General features: G+C 44.6%; 1 protein-coding gene across 3 annotated transcripts; it reads left to right on the top strand.

Annotated features, from left to right (window-relative positions):
* Positions 1-2888: 2888 nt before the first annotated feature.
* serping1 (serpin peptidase inhibitor, clade G (C1 inhibitor), member 1) lies at positions 2889-14905 on the top strand. Of its 3 annotated transcripts, none has more exons than XM_072681252.1 (10): positions 2889-3040; positions 3959-4006; positions 8088-8382; positions 8522-8866; positions 9667-9873; positions 10995-11138; positions 11228-11431; positions 12851-12990; positions 13358-13580; positions 14344-14905. In XM_072681252.1, the coding sequence occupies exons 2-10, from the start codon at positions 3971-3973 to the stop codon at positions 14610-14612; spliced, it is 1863 nt and encodes a 620-aa protein (XP_072537353.1). In that variant the 5' UTR covers positions 2889-3040; positions 3959-3970; the 3' UTR covers positions 14613-14905. The 3 variants fall into 3 exon arrangements, with proteins under 3 accessions (XP_072537353.1, XP_072537355.1, XP_072537354.1); XM_072681254.1 differs by lacking the exon at positions 2889-3040 and adding an exon at positions 3134-3156; XM_072681253.1 differs by lacking the exon at positions 2889-3040 and adding an exon at positions 3153-3172.
* The last annotated feature ends 4154 nt before the right edge of the window (positions 14906-19059 follow it).

Raw genomic sequence — 19059 nt, 5'->3', positions numbered from 1 at the left:
TCTCTCCTCACTTCCAGACTTGATTACTGCAACTCTCTTCTGGCTGGTCTCCCTTTACGCACCATCAGACCCCTGCAACTCATACAGAACACAGCGGGTCGGGTCGTCTTCAACATTCCTAAATTCAGCCATGTCTCTCCCCTGCTAAGTTCTCTCCACTGGCTTCCTGTAGCTGCTGCCCTCATCAGATTCAGACCCCTGACTCTGGTCTACAAAGCCAAGACTGGACCAGCCAGCCCCTTCGTACTTGATAGCGATGGTCAAAAGCCGATCTGCACCAAGAGCCCTTCCAGCTTCAAGTACGGCTCGGCTCGACCCGCCATCCTTTAAGATCCACGGAAGACGAGCGTCCAGACTTTTTTCTGTCCTGCACCGAAGTGGTGGAACGAACTTCCCCTGGGTGTCCGAACAGCAGAGTCCAACGCTCGCTGTCCTCAAACCCAGACTGAAGACCCTCCTCTTCTGAGAGTACTCAGGCGAAGAGAAGAGTCACCTTACTGACAAAACACATTTAGTAATGTTTAAAGCTTAGAGGTATCTTTGAATAATTAGTCTATTCTAACTAGCTGAGGTTCTTCTCTGGTAAACAGTGAAGCACTTCTGTAAGTCGTTCTGGATAAGGGCGTCTGCTAAATGCCTTAAATGTAAATGGTTCTACATTCTAAGCCAAAAGGGACCTATACACTTCTGATTAAGGGTTCTACATAGTATTGCAAAAGGGTTCTTTGACTTGTACACCAGTAGTGAAACTTGCTATAGACAACAGGTGGGTTCTGTAAATTACAGATAAAAGGTTCTTTATAGAATTGAAAGAGGGGTATTCAGCTTTTAATGACAGCGGAACCCTTTTTGGTTGTAAGCTTTAAGCAAAAAAGGACACAACCAATTTTAAAAGGTTCTACCCTCTAAGCAAAAAAGGATCCAATACTCTATGTAGTATAAGAACATGGTTCTTTGACTTGGAACATTTTAAGGGCTCTACACAACACATTATGCTCTAAGCAAAAAGGGTTCTATGCACTACTGATACATTGTTCCATGTAGTACTGTAAAAAGGTTATTTCACACATAATGATGGTGGAACCCTTTTTGGTGCTCTACACAACCAATTTTAAAAGGTTCTAAACTTTGAGCAAATAGGGATTTGTATACTACTGATGAAGGGTTCTCTGTAGTATTGACAAAAGGTTATTTTATTCATACTGGTAGTGGAACCCTTTTGGTGCTCTACACAACCATTTTAAAATGTTCTACACTCTAGGAAAACAAGGTTCTGTATACTACAGATAAAAGGTTCTGGTATTGGTATTAAAAAAGCATCTACACAACAAATAAAAAATGTTCTAGACTCTAGAATAGGGATTGCAGGTTATCAGCCCAGACCTTAAACAACAGTTCATACATGCTAATGTTGCTAACAGTGAACGGAGGCGAGGCGTCACCAGGTCACATGACATCACAATAAATAATTAATAATGCTTATTTAGTAATTAATAATTATTATTTAGTATTAATAATTAATCAAGTTTATTTCACTGTTAGCAGCATTAGCACTGACTCACTCCTCTACTGACTGCTGAAGGAGCTCCTATGAGGAGAAGCTCTCCCCACTGAAGCTTCATAATTCTCGCTACTGAAAGGGAGGCGGTGATCTGAGTGGGCGTGGCGCTTCATGCTAAGTGATGAGTTCACACAGATACTGAGAGACAGGGTCATTCAGGGCTTTACAGGCCAGTAGCAGCGCTCTGTGATCAATATCTAACCTGACTGGCAGCCGGCCTCAGCTCTGCGGCTCCTGTCAGGACCCTGATCTTACTGGAGCTTGTTCGAGCTCCTCCTGCTGCTGCCAGTCCCTTCCTTACTTACGCGGTGTTCCTGTACCTCACAGCTCAGCACCCCGCTGGTACCACTGGTATTACGCTTGTCTGGAACGAAAGACAAATGTGTGTTCATGCAGCGGAAAAACCCTCCAAATGTACTGTAAACTACACACACTTGTCCTAAAGTTTGTGGACTTCTTTCTTATGAGTGAATTAAACTGCAGTAAGGGACCTATTTCTGACTGACACAATGCCCCTAGAACAGCACTGACCAATGGAACGGGACACTCTGGAGCTGACGTGAGCACATGACCCTAAGGTCACCATGCCCAAAGCCAGTGTGAGCTAGAGGGGATGGGCTGTGTGTTTAATGGCCCAGTCTGCAGTGTGTACACTAGGAGTGAGTTACTGCTTCATAATAAAAAGTAACTTTTAAAATAAAATAAATTAAATTAATTCAACAATTTCTACACATTTTATGGAAAATGTATTAATATTACATTTATGAAAAGAATATATATGTTGATTTTATATATACTGTACTGATTTTATATATACTGATTTTTTTATATACAGTGTATATATATATATATATATATATATATATATATCATCTCAACATATTTATTTAGAAGACCTGACCTGAATTTTATTTTTCATTTTGGGGATATTTTCCATCATTTTAATGGATAATTCTAGTTAAGAAATCATTTTGGAACATGATAATATCAGTAAAAATAGACAACCCAAAAATTAACACTGAATATGGGACTGGGGAATCCATATATATTGAAAATAGCAGTGGTCCTAGAACAGAGCCTTGTTGAACACCGTCCTTTACTTTCACACCTACAGAAAGGCCACTGTTTAGACAGCTGATAGCAGACACTCAGGCGGGTACAACACTCAGTACAATAGTAATATTTAGAGACAACCCTTTTCCCGCACCAGCTCGTTGTTTACAACAGACCCCAACAGCTCACAGCAGCTCCAACAGTGAGCAGTGAGGTGACTGCCAGACTGTGGTCACGTGACTTTCAGTAAGCGGGTCCATTTCGGTTAAAAGGAACTGTGCAAATACAGACACTTCCAAACCAACAAACACTTGAGTAATAAATCACTGATCAGTAGTGAAGAAGAGATGCAGTTTAGAGGGACTCACACACACACACACTCACACACACACACCCTGTAAGTGAGGGAGCTGCTGCTGGGTCTGGGTGAGTGCACTTTCTCTTTTGTTTCTCTTGTTTCTCTAGTTTCCTCTTCTGCGTCACACTTTCCACCCCAGGATCTTCTGCAGAGGGCTTCTTGAGCGACGTATCATTCGCAGCAGGTGAGCTGGAGCTCAGGTGAGACGGGAGGTGAAGCACCAGCGCTGGGATGCTGGGTGTGTAAAAGCTGTAGAGTATACTAGACGGTTTTGAGAACTCTGTTATTTCTCCAGTCTGGGATGGTGCTCTTAGTGATCGTAGGAGAGTAAACCCTGGTCCTGGTGGGAAAACTTAATATGCTAAAATTATTATTTAGTAAATAACAGCTTCATAAGGAAGGGTATTATTTGTAGGTCTCCACAGACAGGAATAACTAATCTTCTCTGACATCTTGAAATCGTTCCAAAGGTTTGTGGACGCCTCTTCTAATGAGTGCATTCTGCCACTTTAAGCTGCACCCATTGCTGACACAGATGTGCAAATGCACACACAGCTTGTCTAGTCCCTGTAGAGAAGAAGTACTGCCAATAGAATAGGACTCTCTGGAGCAGATGAACATCATGACCCTATTGGCTCCATGCTGCCTAATAATGCCAGGCGTGGGCTAGAGGGGTATAAAGCCCCCCAGCACTGAGGAGCTGTGGAGCAGTGGAGGAACTGTGTTCTCTGGAATGATGGTGGAGGAGCTCCATCCAGTACCCTTTTAATACCTTTGATTTTAGAAGAAACAATAAATGAGCTGGTGTCCCAATACTTTTGTCTGTGTAGTGTGTGTTTGTAATTTTCTTTTTTAAACAAAAGTGTCAACATTGCAAGCGAATGTGTGTATGTGTGTGTGTGTGTGTGTGTGTGTGTGTGTGTGTGTGTGTGTGTGTGTGTGTGTGTAGTGTATTGATTTATTTCCCTCTGTTGGTGTGATTGTAGAGTTGCGACACCATGTTGCGTGGAATCATACTGCTGCTGCTTCTGGGGGTAAGTCAACAAACAGCCCCGCAGTTCATCTGCAGGTCTAAAGATCCTTCGCAGCTTTACACAGTCACATATAACTGATTCAACCTGATATTAGACCTTTACTGAGAACCAGGCAGCAAAGACAGGCAGTAAAGCTTCATTTCTAAATGAATTCAACTCTGAACTAATCATATAGCTCTGAATATATACACAGTAGTCTGAACATGTACATTAATGATCTCACTTCTATTTAGAATTCTTTAAGGTTTTATTCATTATATTATGAAATCATATATATATATATATATAAATATAAAATATATATTTATATATATATAAAATATATATATATATATATATATATATATATATATATATATATATATATATATTCACATCTAACATTGCATTTAAATTCATTTTATTAATGAATTATCCATTGTTATGTAATATATAGATTCGATCTTAGTCACCTGGACTAAATAATAAACATTTAAATTGAATATAAATGTATAGAAGTATATATGTAGTATATATGCATAGAAGGTTTTATATTCACTAGTATATAGTTTGAGTACATGCCTTTTAATGAATTGTCATTAGTATTATTTTTATATTACATATTTTTCATAATTATTAAAGAATTATATATACAACACCATATATATACAACACCATATATATATATATATATATATATATATATATATATATACACACACACACACACACACACACACACACACACTTTTTGACAATCAGTTTCACATGCTGTTGTACAAATGGAATAGACAACAGGTGGAAATTATTGGCAATTAGCAAAACTCACTCAATAAAGGAGTGGTTCTGCAGGTGGGGACCACAGACCACTTCTCAGTACCTATGCTTTCTGGCTGCTGTTTTGATCACTTTTGAATGTTGGTGGTGCTTTCACACTCCTGGTAGCACAATACGGACTCTACCACCCGCACAAGTGGCTCAGGTAGTGCAGCTCATCCAGGATGGCACATCAATGCGAAAGGCTGGCACTACCAGGAGTCAGGCCAGTACACCTGGAGACGTGGAGGAGGCCGTAAGAAAGGCAACAACCTAGCAGCAGGACCACTACCTCTGCCTTTGTGCAAGGAGGAACAGGAGGAGCACTGCCAGAGCCCTGCAAAATGACCTCCAGCAGGCCACAAATGTGCATGTGTCTGCACAAACGGTTAGAAACCGACTCCATGAGGATGGTATGAGGGCCCGACGTCCACAGATGGGGGTTGTGCTCACAGCCCAACACCATGCAGGACGCTTGGCATTTGCCAGAGAACACCAGGATTGGCAAATTGGCCACTGGCGCCCTGTGCTCTTCACAGATGAGAGAAGGTTCACACTGAGCACATGTGACAGAGTCTGGAGACGCCGTGGAGAGCGATCTGCTGCCTGCAACATCCTTCAGCATGACCGGTTTGGCAGTGGGTCAGTAATGGTGTGGAGTGGCATTTCTTTGGAGGGCCACACAGCCCTCCATGTGCTCACCAGAGGTAGCCTGACTGCCATTAGGTACCGAGATGAGATCCTCAGACCCCTTGTGAGACCATATGCTGGTGCGGTTGGCCCTGGGTTCCTCCTAATGCAGGACAATGCTAGACCTCATGCGGCTGGAGTGTGGCAGCAGTTTGATAGTTATCTGCATTTAAAAAATATGTTATCGGCATTTAACACGTTTAATGTATGTATTGTGGCACAATGACCTTAGCATGACACAGCCAGCTTGCTTCACACTCAAACTGGTGTAAAAGCCCTTGAGAAATAAGGCGGGGCTCTGTTAGGGGTGAATTAGAGGTGAACCGTTTGGAAAGCGTCCAAACTTGCCAGTACTGCAAGAGTCAGCACGAACGGTCTGCCAGGTGTCAGCACTCTTTTAAAAAAGAGAAGTGTGAATTTGCAAGACATAAGCGGATGCAGAAGCACCTTGGTTAATGAGTAAGGGGCTTTTGACCTGGACATAACCGAAACATCATGACAAAAAAATATGCGTAGGGGTGATCGCATCATGATAAGGAAGGTATATAAAACACAGGCAGAGCCATGCTATTCAGACTGCTTTGGGGAAGTGCTGGCTGTCTCAGGCTAATTTACATTTACATTTACGGCATTTAGCAGATGCTCTTATCCAGAGCGACTTACAAAGTGCTTTGCTATTTACCCAAGAAAAGTCTCAGCTGGTTAGAATAGACCAATAATTCAGAGGATACCTCTAAGCTTAGACATTACTAAACACAAGACAATAAGGTGACCATAGAACTATTCGTCCAAGTACTCTCTGAAGAGGTGGGTCTTCAGTCTGCGTTTGAAGACAGCGAATGACTCGGCCGTTCGGACACCCAGGGGCAGCTCGTTCCACCACTTTGGTGCCAGGACAGAAAAAAGCCTGGACGCTTGTCTTCCGCGGATTTTGAGGGATGGCAGGTCGAGCCGAGCCGTACTTGAAGCTCGAAGGGCTCTTGGTGCGAATCGGCTTTTGACCATTGTCATCAGTTACGGAGGGGCTGGTCCGTTCTTGGCTTTGTAGGCCAGAGTCAGGGTTTTGAATCTGATGCGGGCAGCAGCTACAGGAAGCCAGTGGAGAGAACGCAGCAGTGGAGTGACATGGCTAAATTTAGGGACATTGAAGACGGGCTGCTGCGTTCTGGATGAGTTGCAGGGGCCTGATGGTGCGCAGAGGGAGACCAGCCAGAAGAGAGCTGCAGTGGTCAAGTCTGGAAGTGACGAGAGACTGAACAAGCACCTGGGCGACTCTCTAGAGAGGAAGGGTCGAATTCTCCGGATGTTGTACAGGAGAAATCTGCAGGACCGAGTTACGTTTGCAACATGACTTGAGAACGATAACTGATCATCCATCACTACACCAAGGCTTCCAGCTTCTGTAGAAGGAGTGACCAGTGAGTTCTCAAAGGAGATGGTGAGATAGTTTTTTGGTCCAGCAGTTCCCCGGGATGTACAACAGCTCCGTCTTGCTGGGGTTGAGTTTGAGGTGGTGAGCCGCCATCCAAGACGAGACGTCGGCGAGGCATGCTAAGATACGGGCAGAAACCTGTGCATCGGACAGTGGGAAAGAGAGCATGCGGTAAGAGAACCCATGAGATAATATCATTTTACCAAGAGAGCGAGTGTAGAGTGAGAGAAGAGGAGGACCAAGAACTGAGCCTTGTGAAACGCCAGTGGAGTGATTACAAGGAGCGGACATGTCGCCCTGCCATGTTACCTGGTATGAGCATCCCTGCAGGTACGAAGCAAACCATCGCCATGCAGAGCCAATTACCTAATGCATTACCTGTAGTGCCTTAGTCTTCACCTTCCTTTGTACACTTTATGCAGAAATAAAGGTTGAACTCTGCCTTTCTATTGACTACGGAGCTGGATTCTTTTATGCATCACTCTTAAATGCTTATTAGCTAATTGGGGGAATTAGAGAGAAAGAGCTGACAAGTTCCTGCAAGATGAAGGCATTGACGCTATGGACTGGCCCGCCCGTTCCCCAGACCTGAATCCGATTAAGCACATCTGAGACGTCGTGTCTCGCTCCATCCACCAACGTCACGTTGCACCACAGACTGTCCAGGAGTTGGTGGATGCTTTAGTCCAGGTCTGGGAGGAGATCAGGAGCATGCCCAGCCGTCGTAGGGAGGTCATACAGGCTCGTGGAGGCCACACACACAATACTGAGCCTCATTTTGGCGTGTTTTAAGGACTTTAGATCAGAGTTGGATCAGCCTGTAGTGTGTTTTCCACTTTAATTTTGTGTGTGACTCCAAATCCAGGCCTCCATTGGTTAATAGATTTTGGTGTGATTTTGTCAGCACATTCAACTGTACAGAACAAAGTATTCAATGAGAATATTTCATTTATTCAGATCTAGGATGTGTTATTTGAGTGTTCCCTCCTATTTTTTTGAGCAGTGTATGTATGTACGCGCGCACACACACACACACACACACACACACACACACACACACACACACACACACACACTTTAACATCATGTGATTCTGGCAGTTGTTTATTAAATTATATATAGAACAGGTTATCAAATCATTGATCCAAGTCCTGTATTTTCCAGGTTTCATCCGCGGTAGATGACATATCCCTCCCGGTTGGCTCCACCTTCTCAGTGACCTGCTCTGAAGAATCTGATGTTAACCTGTTCTTCCCGACCTACAAGTGGACCTTCTTACCGGAGAAGAACCAAGCTGACATTCACCCCAACTCTGAAATTCAGCTTAATTTGACTGAGCCAGTCCTGACCTTCAACCCAGTGGAGACCAAAAATGCCGGACTGTACACATGTGTGACCAAGGGTCAATCGTCAGACGGGCTGATGAAGCTGAAGAGGAGGTTTCATTTGAAGGTCACAGGTAACGTGTGGAGCGGGGGGGGGGGGGGGGGTGTATTCATTATTATATTTTTCAACTTTGTCATCAGTCAACCTAGTGGGTTATTGATAATTGATAATTATTTTTCCTAATCTTCCTTTATTGTCTATTCCAAACTCAGACACAGTCTTGCACAGATGGTATCTCGCCATAGTACAAGAGGGCGAAACAGCACAGCTCCCGTGCCCGATCCCGCAGGCGCAGACGGACACAAACACCAGTTACAGCAATGGCAAATGGTCCAAGGGGGACAGCACAGGCTACACAGGCCTCACTCCAGTACCGAGCGCCAGCGACGAGGAGGATAAAACAGCAGGCAATCGGATCTCCTGGGCTGCTGGACCCCATGACCGTGACTGGTCCATTATAATCACTGACGTTAAACTGGAGGATGCGGACTGGTACCGCTGTGAGGTCACCGTGGGGTCAGAGAAACACACAGTGAGGGTGGAAATGGTCGTGGAGCGTAAGTTAAATACATGGACGTGTATTTTTACACATTTCAGATACTTTTATTACTCTTATTCCAAATTACATTCACACCAAACTGCATTTCAGAACATAATTCCTACATAATACATTTAATTAATTGAAATAATTGATTTTAATATCTTTAGGGAATAAACACAGAGATGGAGCTCATCGTGAAATTATGTATAATCAAATCTGCAGTTAACATAGCAAAAATAGATTTTATAGGTACAGATATTCAGTAAAGATGCAGATGGGTGCCAACATTTTAAAGGAATGTTTTAGCAAATTGTATTTCTTAAATATGATGTTTAGACACTAAAAGCAATATCATTATATAAAAATATTTATTATTTATCTGATGACACACATTCCTTTAGGTTTAATTTATAGCTATTTTCAAGGGTGCCAATATTTCACACATATGGGTTTGACAGGATTATGTATTCCAAAACATCACATTTGCAGGTATTTTTTTTTTGTTGAATTAAGTTAGTCATTTCTCTATTCTTAATTTGTTAAATATATAATTATTGGATGTCTTCAGATCCATATCTGATTAATGTTTAGCTGACTTTCCTGAGAGGTGCCAATATTTTTGAATCTGCCTGTTTAAACACAGTCTGGTGTTTATACGGTTCCTGTGCTTAACTATGCTACCATACTTCAGCCCATGTTCTAGATAAGTCCCACAGTGTCTGAAAGTACATCACACACCTATTAGAGACTGACTACACGCTAACGAAGAATCCTCACCTGTTCACTGACTCCACCCCCTTCACCCCCACCTTGCAGCTAGACCGCCCCCTCGCTGTCTGAACCACACTCAGCCCTGGGAGGAGTGTCCTGACCCAGACAGCAGGTCTTGGAAGGCCGTGGTCAGCGAGTCCATAACTGCATTTTCTGCTCATCTCTACTCCAAACTGAGGAGCACGCAGAAGGGCCGAAACCTGCTCATCTCACCCATCAGCATAGCCAGCCTGCTGTCTCACCTGCTGCTCGGTAAGAGCCCACAGCTCACCTGTACACACTGCAGGGGGATGACACAGCGTGGCACAACCTCGTCTCTCATAGCGCAAAAGATTGAAATGATTAAAAAAAAAAAATCTTAAAATCATGAAATCAAACTCTCTCCTGTTACATTTGATTCACCAGAAGTTTCTTCAATTCTCTTCTATAAACATTTTAAATTAGCTTGTAGAAATGTTCCTAAACTTTCTCAAATTCATTTCTGCACACTTTTCACATTCTGTGAATTTCCTTACAATTGTTTTTAAACATTTTGTCTAACTTGCTTCTGTAGATTTTCTCAAATTCAATTCAATTTCAATGGCTTCATTGGCAAAACTGTCTCATCAACAATGTTGCCAAAGCACACAAAACTACATCTGAACAAAATATGAAAATAAAATGAACAATTAACTTCTTGTATTGATTTCTATCAATTTCCTTTAACTTGCTTCTGTAAATGTGAAGGGCTGGTTGAGGCAGGCTGATCATGCAGCGGGAGTTTTTTATTAGGGCTACAGGAATACTCACTGTCAGAGGTCAGAAAACCAGCAGGCAGGTACGACACAGGTGAGGTCTGGATCCATAATGCAGAGGGTCCAAACCTAAAGAGCCAGCAAAGCACCGCGAGGCCTGAAAGCATCACAGTGACCTCACCAGCAGCAGGCCATACCCAGCTGCTCAAGAGGAGTCCTAATCAGTCCAGTCATGAACAGCACCTGTGTGCTGGAGATGAGCCTCAGGTGAGGGGCGGAGCTTAGCCTCTTGCACATTAGAGCATGTGACTTGGGCATGAGCTTCCCACTGAGGCCAGCAGAGGGAGACATTACAGTAAATTTCTTCACATTTGCTTTGGTATATTTTCAGAATTTTCTTCGTAAATTTTCTCAAAACTTCTTCTGTAAATTTCACCCTAAATTTGAACTTGTCTGTAAATTCCCTGATTAAAAGTTTACAATCTGCACTTTCCCACAGTTTCTCCTCCTGTTTCAGATACAGTTAGCATGACTTTCACTAACTGTGGAATCCATAACCGAAACCATTTCATACAATAATGCTTGTCTCTCTCTCTCTCTCTCTCTCTCTCTCTCTCTCTCTCTCTCTCTCTCTCTCAGGTGCTCGAGGACAAACAAGGACAGAGCTGGAGAATGCTCTCTATCTCCCCATCGACTTCTCCTGCCTTCACTCAGAGATGAAGAAGATGAGAGAGGAGATGAAGGAGTCTCTGCATGTGGCCAGTCAGATGTTCTACAACCCCAGTACGGAGTGAAGCTCTTTAGATCAGTGTAGGATCAGTGTCAGTAGATCAGTGTAGATTTTCCTCTGAACTCCTCCACTTCCTCCTCAGGGCATCAGCTTGGAGAAGCTTTTGTTAACCAGTCGCTGGAGTTCTACGACACAGTGCCGGAAAAGCTGACCGACAGCAGCGAGAACAACACGGAGAAGATCAACACATGGGTGAAGAAGAAGACGCAGAATAAAATAAGCAAGTTGGTGGATTCTGTGGAACCGTCGACTGAGTTTATCCTGCTGAACGCCGTCTACTTCATCGGTCAGTGGTAGAGAGTCTGTCCGTATTCTGCACCCATATAGAAATGAGACCAAAGATCCTGTGTGGACGTAGATGCATTCATCTCCATTAAGTCACTAATGAAGTGTGATGGAGTTGTCAGGTCAAAGGGGCATTTGGGGGACGGCGTGGTTGAGGTGAAGTTGTGGGGGGTTGGGGGGATGGTGTAGTTTGGGGTGATGGTGTGGTTTGGGGAGATGGTGCGATTGAGCAAGGGTGATGTTTGGGATGAAGGGGCAGTTGACGTAAGGGTGTGGTTTGGGGTGAAGGTGTGGTTGGGGAGAGGGTGCAGTTTGGACAATAGTGTGGTTTGGGGTAAAGGTGCAGTTGGGGTAAAGATGTGGTTTATATGAAGGTGTTCTTAGGTCAAAGGTGTAAGTGGGGAATGGTGTTGTTGAGGTGAAGGTGTGGTTGAGGAGATGGTGCGATTGGAGCAATGATGATGTTTGGGGTGAAGGGGTAGTTGGGTTGATCAAGTGGTTTGGGGTGAAGGTGTGGTTGGGGAGATGGTGCAGTTGTGGTTGGTGTGGCGCAACAGATAAAACCACTAGCTGCCAGTGAGCTATTAAATCATGTGGGAGACTAGAGTTCGATTCCCAGTGACCTGGGTGACCATATGCTGCGCTACACCAATAAGACTCCCTGGGCAAGACTCCTAACACTACATTGGCCCACCTGTGTAATACAAGTCACCTTGTAAGTCGCTCTGGATAAGAGCGTCAGCTAAATGCCATAAATGTAAATGTGAAGGTGTGGTTTTGGGGTGAAGGTGTGGTTTGGCAAAGATTGTGTTGGGGTAAAGATATGGTTTATATGAAGATGTTCTTAGGTCAGTGGTGTAGTCAGGTGATGGTGTGGTTGGGGGGATGGTTATTGGAGCAATGGTGATGTTTGGGGTGAAGGTGTGGTTTGGGGTGAAGGTGTGGTTTTGGGGTTAAGGGGCAATTTAGATTAAGCTGTGGTTTGGGGTGAAGGTGGTGTTGTGGGTGAAGGAGCAGTTGGGCCGAATGTGGGGATGGAGATAAAGGTGCAGTTGGGTGATGGTGTGGTTTTATGTGAAAGTGGTGTTGAGGTGAAGGTGTTGTAAGGGAGAGGTGGTGTTGTGGGTGAAGCTGTGGTTGGGCAAAAGGTGTGGTTAAAAATATCAGAGGCCCTTTGTTCAGTCCGGGGCTCAACATCCTCCACACCATCAGTGACTTTTAATGGCCTGAACCTTCAGAGCGAGAAAACTGGTTGGAGATGGCGTCTGAGTTCTAGAGGACAGTCTAAACACAGTGAGATTGAGACTGTGTGTGTGTCGGGGTGTGTGTGTGTGTGTGTGTGTGTGTGTGTGTCGGGGTGTGTGTGTGTGTGTGTGTGTGTGTGTCGGTGTGTGTGTGTGTGTGTGTGTGTGTTTTGCAGGTAAATGGAAAGGCTCATTTGAAGAAATCGTCAAAAATGGAGAGTTTATTACTTTCTCAGGAGAGCAGGTGTCTGTGCCCTCTCTCTACAGCTCCAAATTCAGCCTGGCTATGAAGTACATGACCACCTTAAAAGCTCAGGTGAGGTTCTGTAGTGATGGTCAAAGGCACCAAATGTCGGTCGCCATGACTACAACACAGATACAGCCCATCATTATTTCCTATCCAAACCCACCAGTTCAGCTACACGAGTCTTCTGAGTTTTATATGGAATGATGATGATGATGATGATGATGATGAAGGTAAAATAGTGAATAGAGAATCTCCACTAATCCAGTTCTCTTTAGGGACTACTTTCTGTAGCTGCACTACACCCTGCAGCATGTATCCCTCCACCATTATAATGATCTGATTTTAAAAGCAGGTTCTAGAGCTGAACTCTTTTCAGAACTCTGGTAGAACAGTGTCTAAACCGTTTGATGATCTCTACACACTTCTTCTGCTCCAGGTGGGAAAGTTCGCCCTCACCGGCGGAAGCAGCCTCTACGTGCTGGTCCCGACCGCCTTGACTGAAAAAGCCCTTGCACAGGTGGAGGACAATCTGAATGAGAACAGCCTCCGGGCCATGGTGCAGGAGTTGAACATGATCACACCAGTGTCTGCTGAGGTCACCCTGCCCAAGACCAAACTGAGCATAAACACAGACTTGGCCAGTCTGCTGAAGAAGATAGGTAAGATCATCTCCAAGTCGAGTCTAATTTATTTGCATAGCTTTTTAGTAGCATAGCATCTCAGTGTACTACAATTCCCTGTGTCCTCGAACCCCTGGACCTGCAGCCTTTATCTAAGAAACATTAATTACCAAAAGCTAAACTAAACAGATGAGTTTCAGCCTAGATTTAAAGACTGAGACTGTGTCTGAGTCCCCAACATTATCTGGAAGGTTATTCCAGAGTTGGGGGCCTTATAAGAAAAGGCTCTTCCCCCTGATGAGGTTTTCTGAGTTACAAGATTCAAGCCACAACTGGGGGAGCAGCTAGGGTAAGACGGGGTACGATTGGACGGCATTTAGTAGATCTCACCAGCTACATCACTGCGTGAGGACCTCCCATCCATCCTAGGACCCACCACACTAAATTACGCAGCGAAGTGAAGTGGCGACGGGCACCAGACGTGAGGGATGACTGGGCATGTGGAACAGCCACCCCCCACCAGCCACAGCTCGAGTTTTAGCTCACCAGGTTTGGCTTCAGCTTTAGCTCTCCAGGTTGCTCAGACTCGAAGAGAAGGGGGAGCCATGTTAGTCTTGTGATCAGGGGTCAGGGGTCAGATCTTCATAAGACAGACTAGGCCCCCCCAGATTTACTGCATTTACTGCTGCATCTTCGGCATATGGTTAACAGGCACAGACCGTCTCTGAAGAGTCTGGCCGAATTCTTAGAAAGCTCTCTCTCTCTCTCTCTCTCTCTCTCTCTCTCTCTCTCTCTCTCTCAGGTCTCTCCGGCCTGTTCGACTCTCCTAACCTGTGCGCTGTGTTTTCGGAGGAGGAGTACGTTGAACTGACCGACGGCCGTCACCGAGCGTATCTCTCTCTGACCGAACAAGGCGTGGAGGCCGCGGCGGCCAGCGGCGTCTCCTTCTCTCGCTCTTTCAACACCTTCAGCGCCATGCAGCCCTTCGTCTTCGTCGTCTGGAGCGAACAGACCGACAGCCCCCTGTTCATGGGCAGAGTTATTGACCCCACCGAGGCAGAGGGAAAGTGAGAGAAAGAGAGTGGGGGAGAGCGAGGGAGTGAACTTATAGATCCCTGTAGGTGAGGAAATCACAGGACAGATGACATAACATATAACCACATTTAACCTTCTACACCAGAGAGAGAGAGAGAGAGAGAGAGAGAGAGAGAGAGAGAGAGAGAGAGATTATGAATATGAGAGAATAACATTGTGCAAGAAAAAAGTATATAAATGGAATAACTCATTAACATATAGTGTATACACTCATTCTGCAGCACTGCAATAAACGTTCTATTAACCTATTAAAGCTTGCTCTGATTTCAGCCTAGCCTACTGTCCCTTTCACTGATATACACCATAACATCAGCCATAACATTAAAACCACCAGCCTTATATCTGTGTCGGTCCCCCTCGTGCCGCCAAAACAGCTCTGGCCTGTTGGGGCATCGATGCCACACGACCACGACCTGGACACCTTCAGACATTAGCAGCAGATCCTTTCAGTCCTGTAAGTCCTTTAAGCAGCAGATCCTTTAAGCTGTGAGGTAGGTGGGGCCTCCCAGTGAGCCTTGGGCGCCCATGACCCTGTGTCACTGGTTCACCGGTTGTCCCTTCTTGGAGCACTTTTGGTAGGTACTGACCACTGCGTATCGGGACCCCACAAGACCTGATGCCTGATGTTCTGGAGATGTCCTGATCCAGTCATTGTCTAGAGCATCACAGTTCATCAGCACCTTCATCACCTTCATCACCTTCAAGAACTGGCCGTTCACTCGCTGCCTAATATGTACATCCACCCCTCGACAGTCTGACCAAATAATGGTCATGTACTGAGTATGGACTTACAACTTCAGTGTGAGTGGATGAAAATAAGGATTTGTGGACATGAGGGTGAATTATACATTAATATTGTTTACATACTAAGTACTTTGTTACATCACACTCGTATTTTGGAAAGATTCCCAAAGAGACTCAATTTCTTTATTTCTTCATTTATTAATTTTTTCTCGAGACGCAATTACAAAGACTGACCACATGATGGCAGTCACAGTACACGTTCCACACAGACAGTCATTGAGGACGCATGGGAAAGACTTGAGTGACCCCTCGGTCAGCTCCCAGCTGGAGCCCAGACCTGTCAACCAACGCAACACAAGACACACTGAGTCGTCTCTGTGCAAAAGGCTAAAGCAAAAACACACCTGGTACAGCCTCGTTAGCGACGGGATGAACATAAACAGGGTTCTCGGGACAGTTTACATGACATGCATGACGTTCTGCAGGCATGCAGCAGTTTGGAATCACCTTCTAACATATCTAATGGTCAGTTGCCGTCCATGTTGTGCGAGTCTGAGACACAGGCGGTGGAGAAGATCGCTTCATAAAAGCAAAGATGCGAAGTGTTCTGCATGTACATGTCAGTGTTTCATGAGTTTGGATATAAACAACAGCCTGTTTGGATGCCTCTACGCTGGCTTCTAGCGCCCCCTCTAGCAGGGAATGAATCAGAATGTGCAGTTTTTGTAATCCTGGTTGTGAAGAACACTTGCGCGGCACATTTTAGTGTTTTCCCTGCTTCCAACACACCTCACTCAACTCATCAGCTGATTATCAAGCCCTTCCTGAGTGTAGAGTGGGTGTGTTGGAGCACCAAAACGTGCACCAGGACCAGGAGACCCTGTGTTATTTGCTCTGCTCGCCAACACCACGTACAAAAGGAAGAGGAAAGACTAAAGCAAGGTCAAGCATTTGCTTGTAGGAGGTCCAGCTTGCATAACGATCAGCCTCGCCAGACCCTGTAAGCAAATGACCTGTTTCATTTCACACAAAACACAAGGCCGAGGTCACGGCCTCAGGCCGAGGAACATGGACACACATTCAGTGGAAACCGTACAGAGAAAAGATGTCAGTCCACCAGGTTTGGTAAACATCTTTTCATGCGCATGATGAACCCTACATCGGAGGTCAGATGTGCCACTCGCTTGGACAGGCCTTGATCTGTGATCAGGAAGCACAATGATATTCACATCATCAGGCCTGAAAAACAAAGAGGTTCGGACCCACAGTCTGTCGTGATCCAAAGCGTTAAGGGTTATTAACCTCGAGTCAACTGGGGAATAAAGTCTTCAGATGCTTCAGAGGCTGATTAATTGGCAGTTGAGATCCTCAGATGCTGTACAGGTATTCTGAGACTGTTTGATTGGTGATCCAATCCGGAAGCTGCTGATCGGTAGTCCAGCTCTTCAGAGGCTGTTTGAACAGTGAATGAGATCTTTAGGGGCTATTTTACTGGGGGTTGAGATCGTCAGTAACTGGTTGTTTGGTGGTTAAAATAGTTGGATCCTGTTTGATGATTTGACTGATGCTCAAGATCATTTGAAGCTGTTGATTGGTTCTCTAGCTCTTCAGATGTTGTATGATCAGTAACCGATATCATCAGATGCTGTTTGATTGGTGGTTGAGATCCTCAGATGGCATTCAATAGGTGGTTGAGACCCTCAGGTGCTGTTTGATTGGTGGTTGAAATTTTCAGAAGCTAGTGATTGATGGCCATTCTGTTGAAGAAGCTGTTTGGTGGTTGAACATTCCAGAAGCTGTAGGATAGCTGTTAAAGGATAGCTGTTGGTTGTTAAGGTCTTTTAAGACTTCTAAGAAGTTTCATTTCTACTCAGGCTCATTAAAGGCTGTTTGGTGGTTGAAATGCTTTTGAAACGATTGGCTTGAACTTTCAGACACTGATTGTCATGACCTTCAAAAGCTGTTGGTGATTGATAGCTAGTTAAACTATTCAGAAGCAATGTGACTGGTTGAAACTTTGGACGAATGTTTTCAGTGGCTGTTCGTTTGATGATTAAGAATATTTTCAGAACCTGTTGATTGGTGGTTGAGCATTCAGAGTCTGGTCATTCAGAGTCTGGTGTTTGAACTCTTCAGAGGCTTTCAATATTGGCACTTAAGCACTTCAGAAGTTGTTTGATTGGCGCTTGAACTCTTCAGAGGTTGTTTGGTGGTTAAACTTGCCAGAAGCCGTTTGTTTGGCACTTGAACTCTTCAGCAGCTTGTAGATTGGCGCTTGAGCTCTTCAGAGGCTGTTTGCTTAGGGGTTGACCTTTTCAGAAGCTGTCTGATTGGTGCGTAAACCTTCAGTGGCTTTCAGATAGCCACTTGAACTCTTCAGAAGCTATGTGATTGGTGGGTGAACTCTTTAGAAGGTGTTTGATGCTGAAACCATTCAGAGACTTTCTGATTGGCGGTTGAACTCTTCAGAGACTTCTGATTGGCGGTTGAACTCTTCAGAGACTTTCTGATTGGTGGTTGAACTCTTCAGAGGCTTTCTGATTGGCGGTTGAACTCTTCAGAGACTTTCTGATTGGCGGTTGAACTCTTCAGAGACTTTCTGATTGGTGGTTGAACTCTTCAGAGGCTTTCTGATTGGCGGTTGAACTCTTCAGAGACTTTCTGATTGGTGGTTGAACTCTTCAGAGACTTTCTGATTGGTGGTTGAACTGTTCAGAGGCTTTCTGATTGGTGGTTAAACTCTTCAGAGGATTTCTGATTGGTGGTTGAACTGTTCAGAGGCTTTCTGATTGGTGGTTGAACTCTTCAGAGGCTGTTTGGTTGATCCAGAGGCTGTGTTGTCTGGCACTGTCGGCGCAGTGTAAGCACTGTGCCAGTTGAGGGCAGCAGAGAGCATTCTTCAGTGTGCTTTTTCTAATGAGGACACATTTTGAAGGAGACTCCACTGACACATTCAACAGAGACTAGACACACACACACACACATTACAGAACAAGGTCATTCGAATGTGCATGCAAACACACACACACACACACACACACACACACACACACACACACACACACACTGGTGTATACCCAAGCATGCACACACCATGTGGGCTTCACACATTCTACAGTGTCCAGTTTCCACGTGGTCGTACAGATTACACTGCAGCAGTCCACTGATGATTGACATAGAAATCCTCATGAGGGAGATAAAAACGAAGAGGTGGGGCCACATAGCTCCTCCCTCTCATCATTGTGCATATGTATGTGTGCATGTATGCATGTGTGTGTGTACAGTTTCTCTCTGTACCCCCCTGACCAGCTGGATGGATTTGTGGAGAATTCACATACAAAAAGACCACGATTTATATAAAATGCCACAAATGACACACACACAAACACACACACATGCACGCACACACACACACACACACACACACACACACACACACACACACACACACACACGCACATATACACACACATATAAAAATGACAGACGACTATTCGAGGACATATCCAGTTGTGTGTGCTGTGCTTTGACTGACTTTGTGCAAATTATTCTTCCAGTAACGAACACCGTAAAACACCTGAACACCCGAACACCTGAACACTGACACCTTATTAAGGTTAGTACACCTGAAAGGGACGGTCAACTCTTCTGGTGTATGTATTTGGTATTGTGTGTGGTA

This window comes from Salminus brasiliensis, chromosome 6 (genome assembly GCF_030463535.1).
Source record: "Salminus brasiliensis chromosome 6, fSalBra1.hap2, whole genome shotgun sequence".
Taxonomy (NCBI): Eukaryota; Metazoa; Chordata; class Actinopteri; order Characiformes; family Bryconidae; genus Salminus; species Salminus brasiliensis.
The sequence above is the reverse complement of the archived record's forward strand: the minus strand, read 5'-3'. Positions and strand labels throughout refer to the sequence as shown.